This window comes from Macrosteles quadrilineatus, unplaced genomic scaffold (genome assembly GCF_028750875.1).
Source record: "Macrosteles quadrilineatus isolate MER2022 unplaced genomic scaffold, UCM_ALF_1.0 Scaffold_6__1_contigs__length_79288215, whole genome shotgun sequence".
NCBI lineage: Eukaryota > Metazoa > Arthropoda > Insecta > Hemiptera > Cicadellidae > Macrosteles > Macrosteles quadrilineatus.
Genome location: NW_026542599.1, coordinates 74,535,055 through 74,552,989, shown reverse-complemented (window position 1 = coordinate 74,552,989; position 17,935 = coordinate 74,535,055). Strand labels below are relative to the sequence as shown.

At 35.2% G+C, this 17,935-nt stretch overlaps 1 protein-coding gene across 1 annotated transcript; it reads left to right on the top strand.

Moving 5' to 3' along the window:
- The first annotated feature begins 9,817 nt into the window (after positions 1 to 9,817).
- Positions 9,818 to 16,754, top strand: LOC128997095 (uncharacterized). Its single transcript, XM_054422672.1, has 3 exons — positions 9,818 to 9,908; positions 11,628 to 11,678; positions 15,250 to 16,754. The coding sequence occupies exons 1-3, from the start codon at positions 9,906 to 9,908 to the stop codon at positions 16,357 to 16,359; spliced, it is 1,164 nt and encodes a 387-aa protein (XP_054278647.1). The 5' UTR covers positions 9,818 to 9,905; the 3' UTR covers positions 16,360 to 16,754.
- The last annotated feature ends 1,181 nt before the right edge of the window (positions 16,755 to 17,935 follow it).

Here is a 17,935-nt window from a genome sequence, read left to right as displayed (position 1 = left end):
TTTAGACTGACATCTGTTGATTAGTACATTCACTCATGCCATTATTGAACTTGATTTAAAATTGTTATTGTAGTTCATGTGAAAACATTATTGAACATAAACAGCTACCTATATGTACCTTTTTCCTTTTTCTTTGGTAGTTTGCCTTTAGTTCTTGAAGAATACTCCCAAAATTGGCTCGAACAATTTTGATAAAAATTTAGTATGTTATAGTCCTTTAAATTCTTAACAAAATTGTACAAATCCCATTTCCGTATATTTACTCTCACCGCTTACACATGATAAAGGTTGTTGACAAACTTATGGGAGAAAGTACGTGTCAGAATGCTGATACCGTTTATTCCTTTTTCTTTGGTAGTTTGCCTTTAGTTCTTGAAGAATACTTTTCCTTCTAAAGGCAACTAAAGTTCTAATGCCCAACCAAACGCAAATAATATTTATTAATTATTTATTATTATTAAAATTATTATTAAATATAATTATAATTTAATAAAATACACACTGTATGTATATATTATATACAGGGTGAGTTTTAAATGAGCCCCCCCCCTACCTTTTCCTACATTTCTTAAGATAATATCAACTCCGGACCACGTCAGGAGATCATTGTAGAGTAGAAAGTAGGCTACGGTACTTCATTTTGACTGGGTATAAATGTTTGGCCGCCATCTTGGATCCACCATACAAAAGGTTATTTTCAAAAGTAAAGGTGAGGTTAAAATAAAAATAAATAAATAAAAACGTCTTTATTAGCCAGCGTTTCTCTGATAGTTTGTCTCTACTTCCTTGTGATATAGGTGATATAGGTTCTGACCCATCGTTTCAAACTAGATTCTTACGCAGAACACGCTGCAATCCGTTTTCAACATCTTAATCAGTTAAAAATGTAATAGAAATTTTTGAAAATAATTATTGTATACATTTTATTGGCTAAAAATTATTAATTTTTTTCTAGCAAATTTAGGAGATTAGGGGAGAATTCTACAATTGCGTTATATAAAAATATACACACAAACTATTTTGAATATTCCCAATAACTTTTTAACCGATTAAGATTTTAAAAAACAGATTGCAGCATCGTATTAAGCGTAAAAATCTGGTTTGCAACGATGGGCCACAACCCCACCTTTACATTCAAAAATATTTTTTGTATCCAATATGGCGGCTGAAAATGTCCAATTCGTAAAAAAGAAGAAAAAAGGACCCAAAAATGTTTAGTGGTAGATTTCTTTTTTTCCTAGCAATTTATTGAGACCAGGGGTATATTTTAACATTAGGTTATAAACAAACTGGTTAAAAAATTTATTTTAAAAATTCGCTATAACTTTTCAACGGATCAATATTTTGAAAAACGGAATAAGGCATTGTACACAGCGAAAAATATTAGTTTGAAATGATGGGTCACAACCTTACCTTTACATTTGAAAACAACTTTGTATCCAAGATGGCGGCCAAAACTTTATACCCCAGTCAAAATGAAGTACTCTACAATGATCTGTCGTGGTCCATAGTTGATTGATATCTTAAGAAATATAGAAAAAAGTAGGGGGGGACTCATTTAAAACTGACCCTGTATGTATGGTATATACATTTATATATTTATATCTTACTAATATTATAAATGTGAAAGTTTGTGTGTTTGTTTGTTTGAAGTTCAATCACGCATAAACCACTGTAAGGATTGGGCTGATATTTGGCATGATGATAGCTCACATTCCCGATTAACATATAGGCATATTCTTATCTCAAAATCCCTTTCGGGCTCCGCCCCAGTGGCTTTGTAGTTCCCCATGTTAATCTTATTAGTATTCATATTTTAAAGGGAGTTAAAGAATTTAGTCAGCTGTTTCAACTAAAATAGTTGGTTCTATGGTATACAAAAGCATTAAAAAGTTATACGATTTACCAACCAGGGTACAGCACTACTTTTTTTGCATTTATGTAAACAGCTAATTTGAACTAAGCAGCAACAAAAAACTGTGATTCACAATGAGGACTGTCAAAGTAGGATTGTTTACAGTTATGTTTATGTTTTTAATGTCATGAATAATTTGTGATTTTTTGTGAATGTTTAATAATTTATTTTTCTTTATTGCTTAGGTGAAGTGGTAGAACATTATGGCTATGGCAAATGTGTAATACAATAGTATACCGTCAATTTAAGGAAGCAAATTTTATCAAACTTTCTTTTTAGCAAACGCAAAGCTTGAGTATAACTGCAATAAGCATTTTAAACTTATATGCCAACCCCGTACGAAGGACGGGTACTCTGCTAGTATGTATATTTAATTAGGTAGTCAATTAGTCGATGCGACGACTCTTACTATATACTCGTTTAAGTATTACCGCAGACTACCAAGGGGAATATTCTCTTATGTAGGTGAAAGATAGATTAAACACACTACTGTATATAATTTGCTAGCAAAGGAATAGGTGGACTGTACTCTGATTTTTGTAATGTCTAGCTCTTATTATGTCGATAGTACTGTGGTGTGAAGTTTTGAAATTGCGTGACATCAGCTACAACAGTGTGATTGTAAGGAAATAAAACTGTCTGTGTGTTGCTATTCTACAACTTATTATTATTTTATTTTTTTTATACTTTGAAAATATCAACAGCAACACAACAAACATTCTTTTCTCCACTTAAAACTACAAAAATTGACCTCTACAATAATAATTCAACATTGCAATATAAACATCAAAACGTAAGCATAAAACAAACTAGGTATTAGTCAGCTGATAAATTCACAACTACAAGTTTTAGACTCTGCAAGTTTTTGTCTGTGAATTAACTGTGAATTAAACTCAACATGCTTGAGTATGCCTATGTATATTGTAGAATTAAATACATTATGAGTAAATGATTGGTTTCATGCTAAAAAGGTTTCTAATTACGCTTCAATATTTATTTCTGGTATAAAATAAATCTACTTATATCTATTTATAGTATAGACTTATAAAAAATGTACGGATTCCGGATCTGTAAAAAAACGCATGTCTGAAATGCTTACTCCGTGAGTTTGCGGAAACACCATTTTGAGTTATATCTTTGACAATTGTCTTGTTTACCTTTTGTATGTTTTGGTTTGGTGTTAAAAAAATGTATTATAATTTGTTCAGTATAAAAACGTTTTCTATAATATTTCTGGGCTATTTATTACATTAACTAATCGTTCATTCACAATAAATTCCTTGAAACACAGTATTGAACCGTGTAGGAAACAGAGCAACAATGCATGTCAGCTGATCGCAAATTAAGTAAAGTATGCAGGGCTACCAGGTCTGAGCGTTTTGAATCGGCAAATAGACTAATTTAGATCATGTTTCTGAAAGTTTTGTTACTTTAGATAGACGCGTGATTATTAAAAAAAAAATGTATTATTTGAATCGGTTAACAGATGTTGAGCGATTTTCGTGTTTTGAATCAGTAAATAGGCGAGGTTATAGAGTGTGTTTCTAAAAGTTTTGTAGCATAGACGTGGGATTTTTTTAATGTGTTTGTGTTATTTGAACATATGTAGTTGTAGAGCGAGTTTCCGAGTGTTTAGAAGTTGTAAAAGACTTTGCAGGATGATATTCTAAAAGCTTTGCGGTAACTAGAGATGTAGTCGAAGAGCGAGTTTCCGAAGCTGCAAATAGACGCTAATGTATCCGAGGAGAATTGACGAGAGGCTCGCGAGAGGATAATAGAGCTAAGTGAAAGAGACCCCATAACAAGTCATAATTAGTAGTGTTGTCGCCTGGCGGCCGAGACCTCAACTACCTGTACGCGCGAACACCGCTTCTTGCCGAGAAGTCGATCTTTAAACCCAGTTAACATGATCTTTAAAAGAACTCATTTTAAATTTCATATTTAGAAGGGTTAATTGTTGATTTTGTATTCTCAGGAACATGTATGCTCATTAAACCTCAGAAAATATCAATAATATGTAAAAGAAAATTAAAGTTTTTTTATTTAAAAACTCATAAAATAAACGCATGTGTTCACACCCAAAGCTGTAAATTGCAGTTAAATAGAAAGTACAGTGTACCTTTAACCGTGTGACTCGTTCGTGTGAAATACCTTTATTGTTTTATGGTGTTACGGGCTTAAAATCTTACCATTTATATATTTTAGTTTACTAACTACGTCAACTTATTCAACGTTCTCTCATTTCAAATAGTCAAAAATTTTCGGGTTTTAAAATGTTCAACTGTGATCATGTTTTCAAAGTGATTTGTATTTTTCCCAACACATTTTAGACGCGAATCACGTTATATTTTCTACGGAAAGAAGACGCTAGTAGCAATAGGAGGAAAACTGTCCAACCCTAATAAATGTGTTGAGGATTTTCACCCTAACGCTACACCCTGGCACCGTTACGTAACGCCTGCCTCTGGGAAGGATGAGTTTATCGCATGTATAATCTGTCGCATGATGAGTTTGTCGCCGTGATCCATCAGGCAGTGGTGTATTACCGTATTCATGACACAGTCTGTCGGCTGTAGACACTAGACAGTTCATTTGTTCACGGCCCTCGAAGACAGGCACTGCTGGAGTTAGGAGTTCCTCATGGGTAAGTTTTCGGAGTTCTTTTACGAGTCTCATCAGCTGATTGAAGGGTTAATCTCTGCGTCAGCTGACAAAGACTACTGCAGTACTGTAAATACTTCATCTATGATTAAAAAGGAAAACAAATAACTGTTGTAAATTTTTGAAAAAATTTTATTACAACTTGTTTATGGGAAGTTGTTGATTTTTTTGCGGTAGTCGAATATTTCATGCATGTTGGTGAAAGTGGAAACTTTAAATATTTCAAGATTTATTGTGACATTTTATAATTTTTTTAAGACATAGAAATCGGATGTATGTTCAGTCAAGAAATATAAAATGGTTAAAACACTAAACTAACAGGATCGTGTTATGGGAGAGAAAAAACATTTATTTCATCGTGTTATGAGATATGACAACATTTATTTGATCAACAAATAAATGTTCAACCAATGGTTAAAGTGAAAAGAGATTCACTTTATAGATGCTTGGATTTCGTACAAAACTAATTAGACCGGGTTTAATTTTGATGTATTCCTGTTAAGTTAGCAATATTTTGCGTATAGTATAGCTGGCAAAATGAAGTGTGCCAATGTGCATGAGCTTCAACTTACTTAAATATTATAAGGTTGCATCATTGACCCGTTGTTGTTTTACATAGAGTTTTAGAATTTGCTGTAATTTGTTTGTGCTTAGAATTAATAAAAATACACAGTACAGTAGTAGGCCTATTTTTATAATAAACATCGTACATTTATATAAACACCGTTCAACTTCAAAGAAATTGCTATTCCACTCCATGAGGAAATTCTGTCATATTAAACTCACTCAAATGTGATTTTAAGTTGCTTATTTTAGGACGACTTTCATTCAAGACTATTGTCGTTGAACTGTAAATGGTTACAAACGTGTGTTCCTACAACAATAAATCACAGTAACGGTTCCACAATAATGGTTCTCTAAGAGACGCAGACTTCTAGGTTCGTACATCTCTGTGGTTTGTAATCCAGATTTATAACCCTTTATTGTACCAAAATTTTTGTATCTGAAAGTGTTTGGTGTTTTCAATATTTTACGAGCATAGCCTACTCAATAAATTTAAAATAAAATATATATAGCCTACATCGAAGTAATAGGGATTTAGGTTGTATCATAGAAGAAACATGGTTGTAAGATAATTACCAGTCTTGGTATAAAATTTGGGTATTATTTTTAAGTAGGTACATTATTTATTCTTAGTTGTTATTTTATTTGCATGTATAGAAAGTATGTGTATTCACTGCACTCATTACCTTATTCTATTCATATAATTCTTATTCAAAATTTCACTAGTAAACAGATTAGATTTTTTAATGGTATTCAGGATTGTTATTGTTTATATTATTTTTTTATTGTAATTGTATGCTTTTAATAACGTGTAATTTCTAAATAAGGTTTTTGTTATGCTCAAATGCGTACCATTATTTCCTATACGTATAGCTTTATCAAGGATAGCTTCTATTATCATGCTCAATAGTTCAATATGTCATAATGTTTATTATTATTTATGATTATATCTCGTTACCTTTATGAAAAGTTGTTGATATGTTATCTTGGTTGTTTATTGTATTTTATACTTTATTTTTTATACTTCTTCCATCTTTATTTGTTAAAAATCAATGTAGAATTGTTACGTCACCGAAATAAAGTTCCTTAATTGTTACACCACCGAAATAAGTTATTAAATATTCAAGTGTTTATTTATAGAGTTCGCCTTCCAATCTGAGGGTCACTAGATCAATCCCAGGCAGAGTCGATTCTCACACCAGAATATATAGCATATACAAAAACTCACGTTACACTGTAACAAGACCAGGGATTTTAACGTTCAAGGGTGGTGGCGTCTTCACCTACCTTAAATTTTGATTAGGTAATCATCGTAAAAAATCTTCGTAGTTTTTAAGTTACATGAAATGTATTTAATTTTATGTCTAGAACTCTACAAATATTTGCTAGCCTAATTTTCCTAGCCTGCAGTAAGTTTTCTGGTGTCATTGACATGCGTATCTCACGCCTAACAATATCCTAACAGTTGAGGTATTGTCATTAATTTAGACCGAAATATTAAAAACTAATAAGTTTTCTCACTTTTGAGTGGTCATTGAAACCTGCTTCAGCTCATATTCTAATGTCTTTCTTATGACTGAGTAAAACACGTCGTGTAGGCTACATCACTGGAAGTTAATTTTTTATTCATGCGATTAAATATATGTGTATGCAGGTTCAAAGTAAGAAAGAGCATGTGTCCCTAATTTTTCCTGTTGAAATAAAGGATTTAATTCCGTCTTATCCACCCCAATGGAACTACCTCAAAAATATTATCCACCAATTGTTGAAGCCTGTTTTTAAACTCCTGATAAAAACTCCTGATATATTTTTTATTCATCCGAAAAGTCTATTCCTTCATTTACGTCGTGATATTCTCCTTTGGACATTCCAGTAGTCGGTTATCGCCTGCGGAGTGCCAGAATGTCTACAGGTAGTTTCCGGCGCCATCAGTATGCCGGAGTCGCGGCCAAGACGTGTGACACATCCAAATGCTAAGCACCGGACGCACCTTAGTTGGTCCCGGGTTTATACTGCCATATCCGCCGCAATATTGACAACCGGGGCCGAATTTGGTGAGGGCTGAACCTACAACTTGTGCGGTTTAAAAGGCTATGTTGACTCAAAATCAACATAGGCTACTAGGCTAGTGATTAGCTCATTTAATGACAGAGTTGATTAAGTGCAGCTTCAGATTCATTACACGAATATCAGTGTAACAATTACTTCATAACCTCAAAAAGCTATCTTGTAGATGTAAATCGGCATGGACACTCGTAGGAATCTTCTTCAGAGAAAGGGAAACCGGCAAATAGTGTGTTGTATTAGGAGGAGGAAACAGTCCTCTAAAAAAAACTAGTTGTTTCAAAACGCTTAAACAGATTATTGAATGTAAAAGCCGCGATAATCTATAACAATGTTTGAACATACTCATTGGTCGCGACAATCGGTGTAGAACCTTAGGTCTACAGAGCACAGTTAATTAAAATTTATAGCTATTTAGGTGTGGCATTAATTTAAACTTAGCGAGCTACCTGCGAGCAACCATCACGTAGAGCTAAGAAGATGGGCGTTTATGAAGAGTAGTACAAGTACATACGGTGAAGAGAGCGTATTAGGATCTATAGACCTGACAGGTGCAGAGTTCTAGAGCAAGTGTTAGGCTAAGTTAGTTGGCTATTCATGATGATGTTAAGAGCTGGTAAGTGGTAAGTGAAGAGTAGAGAGTGTAGAGCTGGTAAGTGTTTTAGCATGCGCATGTGTCCGATGTTTCCGCCGCGGTCGTTGCTTATTCATTTCACACCCGCGTCAAAATCATGTCAGGTATTCACCGAAGCCACAAAGTAGCTTCGCTGTCTTGGACCCAGTACAAACCATAGATAAAACATACTCCCTTAGTAGATTGTACATTTCCAATCCTTTATGGAACAATGGAAGAAAATTTTATCGTTTGTTCTGTCCGGTGCACTGTAGAGGTCGTGTTTTGTTTTCAAAATTACGCCGACACTACTCACCAGCAGTGTCAGCGGACATGAACAAGACACGAAAACGAGCTTAGAAATTTACAATGGGATTGGGAAGTCTATTTGTGTTGGTTAGTCTATGAAGGAAAGAAGAGATGAATGCGTGTGTTGTATCATATCCGTACTCGTTATAATGAAGTGATAACCAATTTTAGTTCAAATATCATCATCCTACTGATAAAAATAAAATAAATAAAAGATAAAACTGATAAAATCATGTTTTATTTTTTGCATTTGACAATTCAATCTAGTTCTTTCGTGTGTTATTTCAATGTCCTAATGTTCCTACAGTGAAATGGTGTGTTTGTTTGCATTGGGTTGTAACTTTAAAACGCAATATAATATTGTTCTTTTATAACAACTTTTCAAATATAACATTAAAAGAAATTACAGTCAGTCAGTGAACACGTACAACTGTAGGATATCTATTCCAAGAAAGATGTATTTGTACAAGTGTATTTTTTAAATTTTTCAACTAAACGGTCCAAACACTGGTCTTATTTTCTTCTAAACGTCGACCTTTTGTTGGACAGAGTCATTATTTGGTAGCCCAATGGCAATAATATCTGGGGGTCCTACATCTCCCTTGCTTGGATTCGAAGCGACCTACAGATTTGAAGGCGAACACTGTAATCTCTCGGATACCCTGTTACTAATTGTGGGTTTATTTTTCATAACAAAATAAACTAGTGTTATGAGAACTCTTTTACAGGACTGTTTTTTACTGTGCAGACGGAAGTAGGCAAGATGTCGGCATAGCCGAGTGTCACAGGTCTCGGCTGTGTCACATCAAGCCTTCTATCCCTGCCTGAGTCAACATTGTAAGGGTACGCAATATTCTGCAGGCCTCAACAAACCTCTACATCGACAATGTCACAAGAAGCATTCTGGTCTTGGCCAACTCAACAGCAACGGTGAAGAAAAGTTCAATCACAGTGCGCCACAAAGGATCTTCGTGGTTTTGATTGCCCCAAACAATAATGGGGTCATCTGTCATTATACTTTCTGGTTTTTAATGGTACAAGTAAAATGTTTATGTCATAGATTTGAAATACTTGTAAATCCATCTAAAGTGGAAACGAGGATATTTTTAACTAGCTAGATCTTTGGTTATAACTGAGAAATTTTGTCTGGTTCTTCTATAACTTTTTTTACAAAGCGTGGTACCATAGATTTCAAAATTAAAGGAGGGAATAATTTATCTATAATCTATGGTACTTCATTTCATCGTTGGTTTTGTTGTATTCTATAGTGAATGATTCTACTCAGTTTGAAATACGTTTGTGTTGTTGGCAATGGTGTTCCGTAATTTCCAACCAATCAGAATATTGGAATATACCCGTTCTTCTTCCTCATCCTAGCCCATTTCCTAGTCAACAAAACAGTCGTCTCTTGTCGTCTCGAAAAACTCGAGACTCGTTGTGAATCAAGCAAGAGAGTGTTGTCTTGTTGTATACATTTCACTTGTTTTTAGTCCCACATGCTACGAGGTTAATTTCTTAACAGTACCTTAATGTCTCAAATTAGCGTGTAAGAATCAGTTAAAGGTGTTCTTAGGCATGTGTTTAGTCAATTAGTTAGCTTATTTAGGGAATGTCCCCGATTACCATAAATCAATTTCAAAATATTATCTATCCTAGGCCTATAGGCTTACTAACTTACAAGTTCTTCTTGTTATTGTGGTGTAGCCCAGTTTTTACAAAACCTGCAGGGAAATTTCACAGCTTGAGTTTAGTTGCTTAAGTTGTACAAGGTCTCCCGAAATGGTAAGTAAAGTTAAACTTAAGTTTAGTTGTTTAAGATTCCCACTTTTCAGCTGATAGTCTACTTTTTGTTCATAAAAAACCGCATTTTAGTTAGGTACCTACACTAATTATAGTAACTAATGTTAATATTTTAGTAGGCCTACCCTATTGGACTAGGACACAGAAGAAGGCAAGGTACAGAGGGAAACATGCATATGGGAAGACCGAGCGCTTTTAGCTTTAATACGTTGTATCGGATATATACTTGTGTAATGAGCAAGGGAGACTCGTAGTGGCGAGCACTGTGAGGAAATTCCTATTGCTCAGGACACAGGGTCTTCCTCCACCGGAAGCATTGTAGTACATGGAGAATAAGGGGGGGGCAGTGTAGGACTTCAACCTAGACCCTACGGCCCCTTCCTGCGAAGACATAGGCCTACTGAGAAAGTGGTTTTATTCAATAGAGCTCTAGCATATAAGCTTTAAACTTTTTAATCATTTCTCACAATCGTAGAACTAAGTTACTCGTATAGGCCTATCTTGCGTTCTTGGCAAAACTTAAATTTACTGCGATTGTCACACAAGATCGAGACAACACTCTTAAGCATTTCTTACGTTCTTGGCAATACTTAGGCCCTACTGTGATCGTCTCCTGTGATTAACTTAAGTTATCCCTGGTATCGGTATATGTATGGTGTATGGTATATAACTTAAGTTAATAATAATCTTAAGGTAGGCCTAGTAGTTGAAATTTAGTCCATGGAACGTTATCAACAAATTGAGGCTCATGGGCTATTTGCTTTAATTCTGGAATCCCTCGTCCAAACCCTATAAATTAATCTAAAACAAGTGCATGTACGGGCAAACTTTTTTTGTTCTAGCATTTTTTATTTTTTTCTTCAATAAGTACCGTATGGGGTATTTGGCCACGAGAAATCGATTGGAGTTGTGGCGAGGCTGGGAAAAATCCAGTTTCCGTCCTACAGCCCTTGAAAGTGCCCATGTTTATCGGCAATACCTTTCTGTAGCTGAAGTTAACAAAAACAGCTGATACAGATTATTTTTACTGTCATCATTTTGATTTATGTGTAGCCTACAGCTTAGTTTGGACTAAACATTTTAAAGAATAGTTATATTCAGCTTGGTTTGTATACATATTTATATGTACATATTTAACAGTTATAACTGTTAAATGTTTTCAAGGTTAATTTACAAGATTAAGAATGAAACGCGGAAGACCTCCGAAGCGAATATAAATAATCCAAAAGGAAGAGAAGTTACAGTCGATTCTCAGGAAACAAATTTCAAATTCGTCGTCTAAAACCGAGCCAGTTTCAACCAGCTCATACATCTCACCAAATGTCTCAAAACCTCGGCCAAGTATTGCATCGAAGAATTAAGGGAGAGAAATAATTTAAGATCTTATGGCCGGGCAAAATAATGAACAGAGGTCGATCATCTTGAGCAGGAGTGTCGATCGATCTTGTCGAGTGTCGACGAACTGCTGCTCGACGTTTGGAAGAACCTCAGCACACTGCAATTTCTCAAACCTCTAAAGTCGCCATGTCAGCGGATTTTGGATATTCACGATTGGAACCGTTTGACGTGGCATTTTTATTTCCATTTAAAAACATTATTTTATGATGAATAATGGAGGAATCTTAGAGACTTGTGTTTTGTTATTCAGGTAGCGTGTTAATGGATTTTCTTGATGATTTTGTTGTTTTTTGTTTTTCACAGATGATACGAGTTGAATCCAAGAACGCGTTGATTGAACCAAATGAAAGTGAGGTGAGATTAAAACATTTCTAGAATAACATGTTTAACAAATTTCCCATTTGGGGAATAAGCTAAATTACCTTAGGTCTCGTGGTAAGACCTGGACCCGGGTTAACTTTTACTTTTAATTTACTTTTTCGTTTTGAGGTCCCCAGAGAACAAAAACAACATCCATTCAAATTCATCTGTTTGTCCGTAAGCACAATAACTCGAGCAAAAATCATCCGATTTTGTTGAAATTTGCTATAAACGTGTAAACGTACATTTATTTGTACGAGTTTGCAAACCAGCATTATCATGGAGACGGGGGTTTATGGAGTAAAAATTGATTTTTCCATTTTTGATCTTAAAAACAAAAAATTTTGCAATATCTTTCCAAACTGTTTTGTAGAGGTTAAAAAATGAAATAATGGTGTAGCCTATTTAAAGCGTTGTTGTATGCATAACAATTACGGAGATGATTCCAAAAAGGTGTAAATTTAACAGTCCCATGTTAGGCTTATTCTTATGGAAAATAAATTAAACAATTGTATGAGGGTTATCCAAAAAGTAAGGTCCGATTTGCTGTAACTAGTTGGAAGTATGCATCAAGGACAAAACATGCATGTGAGCCGACTCCCGGCATGCCTTGTGCGTCAAGTGCCGCCATTAGCGTTGTTATTGTTGCTGTGTGCTGTTTATAGTGTCAGTTCACAACGTTTAAGACAATTGATCGGCCCGCCGATTGTAAAGTAAAGGCAGTGATACGGTTTTTGTCTGCAAGAAACGTTTAAGCGGCAGAAATTCATCGGCAGATTACTGAAGTTTACGGTTCAGTGAGAGACAGTAAAGAAAAGTGCGCAAGTGGGTGCGAGCTTTTAATGAAGGGAAAATGTGCATGATGAATCACGGTCTGGCCGACCATCAGTGATTTCAGAAGATTTGGTCAATGCGGTTGACCAACAAATTCGTAAAGATTGACGATTCACTATTTTAGATCTCCACCTGTTTTCCACTTTTCTCACTTTCTGATTTCCACCTTTTCCGCTACCTAAAGGAGTTTCTTGGTGGCAAGCGCTTCGACACAGATGATGAAATGAAAAAAGCAGTTAAAAACTGATCATCTTCCCAGGCGGTCGATTTCTACGACTTAGGCATTCAAAAGCTTGTTGAACGATGTGACAATTGTTTAATTAAGTCTTTTAGTAAGACTAAGCAAATTTCTAAGATATCTCAATAAAAATATCCTATTTTAATAACATTAGTTTAACGTGATCTTAGGTTATAGTTAAATTTTTATAATAAGGCTTTAGAAAAAAATAAATTGGTACATTTTCAAAATTTTATCAACGTTTGATTATAAACAAGGAAACTACAACAGTTTACTTATTCTCCGTAAGAATACTGTACTGTGGGAATTTTACATTTTTACCCCATAAAAACCCCAAAAACCCCTGCTCCCATAGTCCCATGACGTAGGAGTCAAAAGACATTAGTCATTAAAAATAATTTTAAAAAAAGGGTAGGATACTATGGTTTATTTTTTCTATTACAAATTTCTATATAAATCTATACAATATATATACATAAAAATTTAAAGGAATAGTATTTTTGGCCTCTGTGGACATCAAAATGAAAAAGTAATTCGGTCGCGGACCTAGGTCTTACCGTGCCACCTACGGTAATAGCTACTTCCTATAAAGAAAATTTGCCAAAACAATGAGATATAATGCCAGTACAAATGTTTTGTCTTGGACTTCTAATTATTAATAATCATGGAATAATTTTATTTATTAGACACTACAATAACCTTAAAAGTTATCACAACCTAATTGAGCGGAGCGAAGAGAAGCTCTTTGGGATATATTTAAATGCAAATCTAACACTTACACTCAATAACGGCTGAACATATTATAGCCAAACTTACCAAGGTTGTTTTAACAAATGATTGGAAGGTTTAGACTAAACCAATTTCAATTTTTGATAATGCCAATTATTATTTAAAAGTAACTCATATTTTGTAAATTTTAACATTGACCTTATGGGTTGCCATGATGGTTATGCAATAACGACGTAAATGTAATCAAAACAAAGAATCATAGCGTATGTTAAAATCAAGCCATGACCCAAACACAGTGCAAAGGGAAAAATTCAGATGAGGACTACAGACTAAGGTATAGGCTGGGATAGAATTTGTTTTATCAAAAATGCTACAAACTCTCAGACAACTATAGCAGAAATATTATTCTTTAAACATTAAAAAAAATTGCCATTGATATTACATGTTTGAAAATTACATATTCAATTTTATTTATAGCAAATTTGCTATAGCCTGCAAAAACAATGTAGCATTTTTAAGTTGTGTATAGTAAAATGCTATTGCAGCTTAAACCCTGCTACAAACTGATAAAATAATACACAGAAAGTCTTAAGTTTACATTTATGTTGCATTTTGGAAACTACCACTGATTGAATGGGTACAGTATTTTACAGATTTGATTTATGTACTAAATAAGGTTAAACAACATTTATCTTATGTTATTAGGAATTAAAACAACTACACAAATCTTTGAGTTTTAAATAAGTAGGTATTCTCAAATCAATACTTCAACCGCGTTCTATACTTGAACCTATACTCTGTCTATAGTTGTTACCAACTTTGGCAACGTGGCTTGGGCCGCTGACGCTTTGCTTGCGGTAGTCAGTCGGTAGTGCCTCTGAGCACCTTTAAATCATTTAGGCCTAGTATTAAAAATAAAAATGCATTATAAAACAACAAAACTACTATTAAACCATTAAACAAACAAATTTCATTAACAAAAATCAACGCTTTACAACCTACAAACGCAATACACAGTGTGTTAATAAACCCTAAACTGCATTACCGACATGCCCGAGGTGGCGTAGCTCGGGCCGTTAACACTCTGCAACAGCGCTGTACAGGTAATGGTGGCATCCATTGAGTGTCTACTCTAGTAATTGTATACTGTTGAAATACAAACTCTTACACTTTCAACATTTTACTGAGAAATGTTCAGTGTAAACTTAATCTTACGCCTTGTTAAAACACTGTTGTCTCTGTATTGTTAACATATGATTCAGTAACCTAAAGCACAGAAAACGTACTACTATAACCCAGAATGCCAACCGCATGGTAAAAAGCATTAAGCGTTTTGAGAGAGCTTTGCCTGTCAATCCGTAGGCAGCGCCACCAGCGTTGCCATGCACTCAGCATAGCAACGCTGGTGGCGCTGCCTACGGATTGACAGGCAAAGTTCTCTCAAAACGCTTAATGCTTTTTACCATGCGGTTGGCATTCTGGGTTATAGTAGTACGTTTTCTGTCCCTAAAGGTGTTAAACCAAAGAGTGTTTAACCATTTATTTGTATTTTTTTAGGGCTCCTACAAATTAGGGAAAAGTAAAGCACCGGATCATAACGTTTATTTGTCGGTTTGGGGAAATTCTAGAGTGCCCAGTGAAATGTTCAGTGTAAACTTAATCTTACGTCTTGTTAAAACACTGTTGTCACTGTATTGTTAACATATGATTCAGTAACCTAAAAGTGTTAAACCAAAGTGTAACCATTTATTTTTATTTTTTTAGGACTCCTACAATTCAGGGAAAATAAAGCACTGGATCATAACGTTTATTCGTCGGTTTGGGGAAATTCTAGAGTGCCCAGTGTGTTTCAACAAAATGGATGTTTCCCTGAAGTTGTGTGTCAACGGACATGGGACTTGCAGCAATTGCCGACGGAATGTGAACAAGTGCCCCACTTGTCGTGGAGAGTTTGTTGAAATGTCCGGAAACAAATTTTTGTCACTAGCAATAGATCAAATTAGTGATTTTTTTTTGTCAAGTGGTCACACTTGTACCCTGAATGACCCAGATTGCTTAACTGATCCCGGATTGATATCAATGTGGGAATATGAATTTGGACGCCTGGTGTTTGGATTGCATACAATTTTTAAATGTCCAGGTTGTAACGTGAAGATGGACAAAAATCTAGTACTCTGCACCGACGGCCACGCGGAGTGTAGGGAGTGCGCAAGCAAGAATGAGACTCAAACGTGTCTTACGTGTAAAAAGAATTTGCTGTTCAAGTTTCACCAGAACACCTTGTTGGCTAAAATCATAGAAAGCGAACCTAAACTTTGCCCTAATGCTGTGGTACAAGGCAAACATAAAGAAGACTATAACTGTGAATACCTACCCACCCAATGCTTGGTAGCACACTGTGATTGGAAAGGATTTGTTAAAAATCTGCTGAAACATGTCAAAAAATGTCATCCTTTTGGAAAAGGAGAGTGTTTAAACGTCAAACAGAGAGGCTGTTATTCATTTGATTTAGATGAGTCCAAAGCCTTCTATACGCCCATCATTTTTCAAGACCAGGTCTTCTGGAAATACTTCCATAGGGATGGCACGACAAAAACCATCACCCATAAACTTTACTTACCAACATCCAAGCCACCTTGCAAGTACTACTTGAACATTACGTTTGAAGAAGGCGACATCAAATTTGAGCAATCCTGTGAAGCTATACACGGAGAGGATTGTTATAACACAATATACAAGAAGCTTGCAAACCGTGACATGGACGTCCAAAGAGGTCTTGTCATACCAGATCATGTAATAAACACATTTTCAGTCCCGGGCTTAAGAAAAACATACTACTACTATATGAAGTTAATAATTGAGGACATTGCTTAGGTAGAATGTTCTAAAATATCACATCCGAAACAATACCCATATGTGACAGCAAATTTCATTGATTTAAAACTGGTGACTTAATCAAAATGTGTGTTGCTCAATTTCTATGGATTCTTCAGTAATACCCTGGTTTCTCGCAAAGAGCAGGTACTTATTTTTGGAATCATTTGTTTTTAAACCTACTTTTTCCGCTTCTCTCATAAATAGTTAGGTTAAAGTCTTGAGATCCTCTCGTTTTTCTGCAATTACAAAAACATCATCTGCAAAGCTAATATGTTTAACCTGGTTCCTATTTTGACACCTATGTCCCTTTCTGCTACCTTCTGTAGAGCTTTAATGGAGATAGAAAATAGACAATAGACAATAATCTTTATTGACATGTTCGTTGAGAACAGTACATGCGTCAGAATAATAACTAAAATTGGTGGATAGTTTTTAAAGCTAGTTTTTTCTTTTTTTTTTATTGAACAGGACTGGGACAGCGGAACAGGACTGGTCCGAGAACTGATCCCTGTGGTACTTTTTTGCTGTGGTACTCCTCACCGTATAGGGACAATTTCGGAATGTATTTTATGGTGAGTGTTTATTTCTACATGTTGAATCTCAATTAGCTGCTGTCTGCCATTAAGATAACTGTGAAACCATTGTTTAGACTTTCCCTCAATACCCAGAGTTTCCAATTTTCTAAGAAGTGTCTTGTGGTTAAGGCACTTAAAGACCTTGCTAAAGTCCAAAAACAGACTTGTGACTGACGAGCCATCTTCTAATTGTTCTATTATGTGCTCGGTGAGCTTTATTAAGGCAGTGGAAGTGGATCTTCCTTTAAGGAAGCCATGTTGCTGGCTGGTGAGCAGCAGAAAAGATCTTGGAGAATGTCGGTATAAGTGAAATTGGTCTGTAACTTTTAGCATCTGTGTTTGGTCCACTTTGATATTTAGGGTATACCTTGGCAGTTTTCAGCTGTGTTGGGAAAACCCCTTGTTTGAGAGACTTATTTATGAGTGCTGTTATCAGTTGTTTTGCTGATATTTCATCAGTGCCAGATGAAGTTTTTGATCTAAGTTAGTTTATTGCTTTTAGTACTTTGTTACGTGTTGCAAGCTGAAATTTTAGTTTGTCATCTGTTAAAGGAGGAATTTCGGGGGTTCTGGTGTGTGTGTTGGTGTTGTTGGCCTGAAGTGTCCTTTCCGCAGCTGTAGCAAAAAACTGTTGAGGTGGTTTGATATTTTGATTGGGTCCTGTAATGTCTCCCCATCTACTAGGAGTTCCCTCTCATTTTCTATACTGGTACTTGATGTTCTTTCATTATTTATTACCTGCCAGAGTGTCTTGGACTTGTCGCAATTGCTTATAAAGTCGGATGTTTGAGTTTTCCTCAAAGTCTTTAGTCTTTTTTAGGTCATAGTCCCTTTCTCTTGCTGCGGTTTCTGCTTTATCTTCAGGTAGACCTGTGCAGTTTTATTTTTTTTCAGTGATATTAAACAGAATAGGTGACAGCCCATCTCCTTGTCTGACTCCTAAATTTAAATAAAAGGGTTCACAGTAGTTGTGTCCATAAATTCTAACAAGATACAAG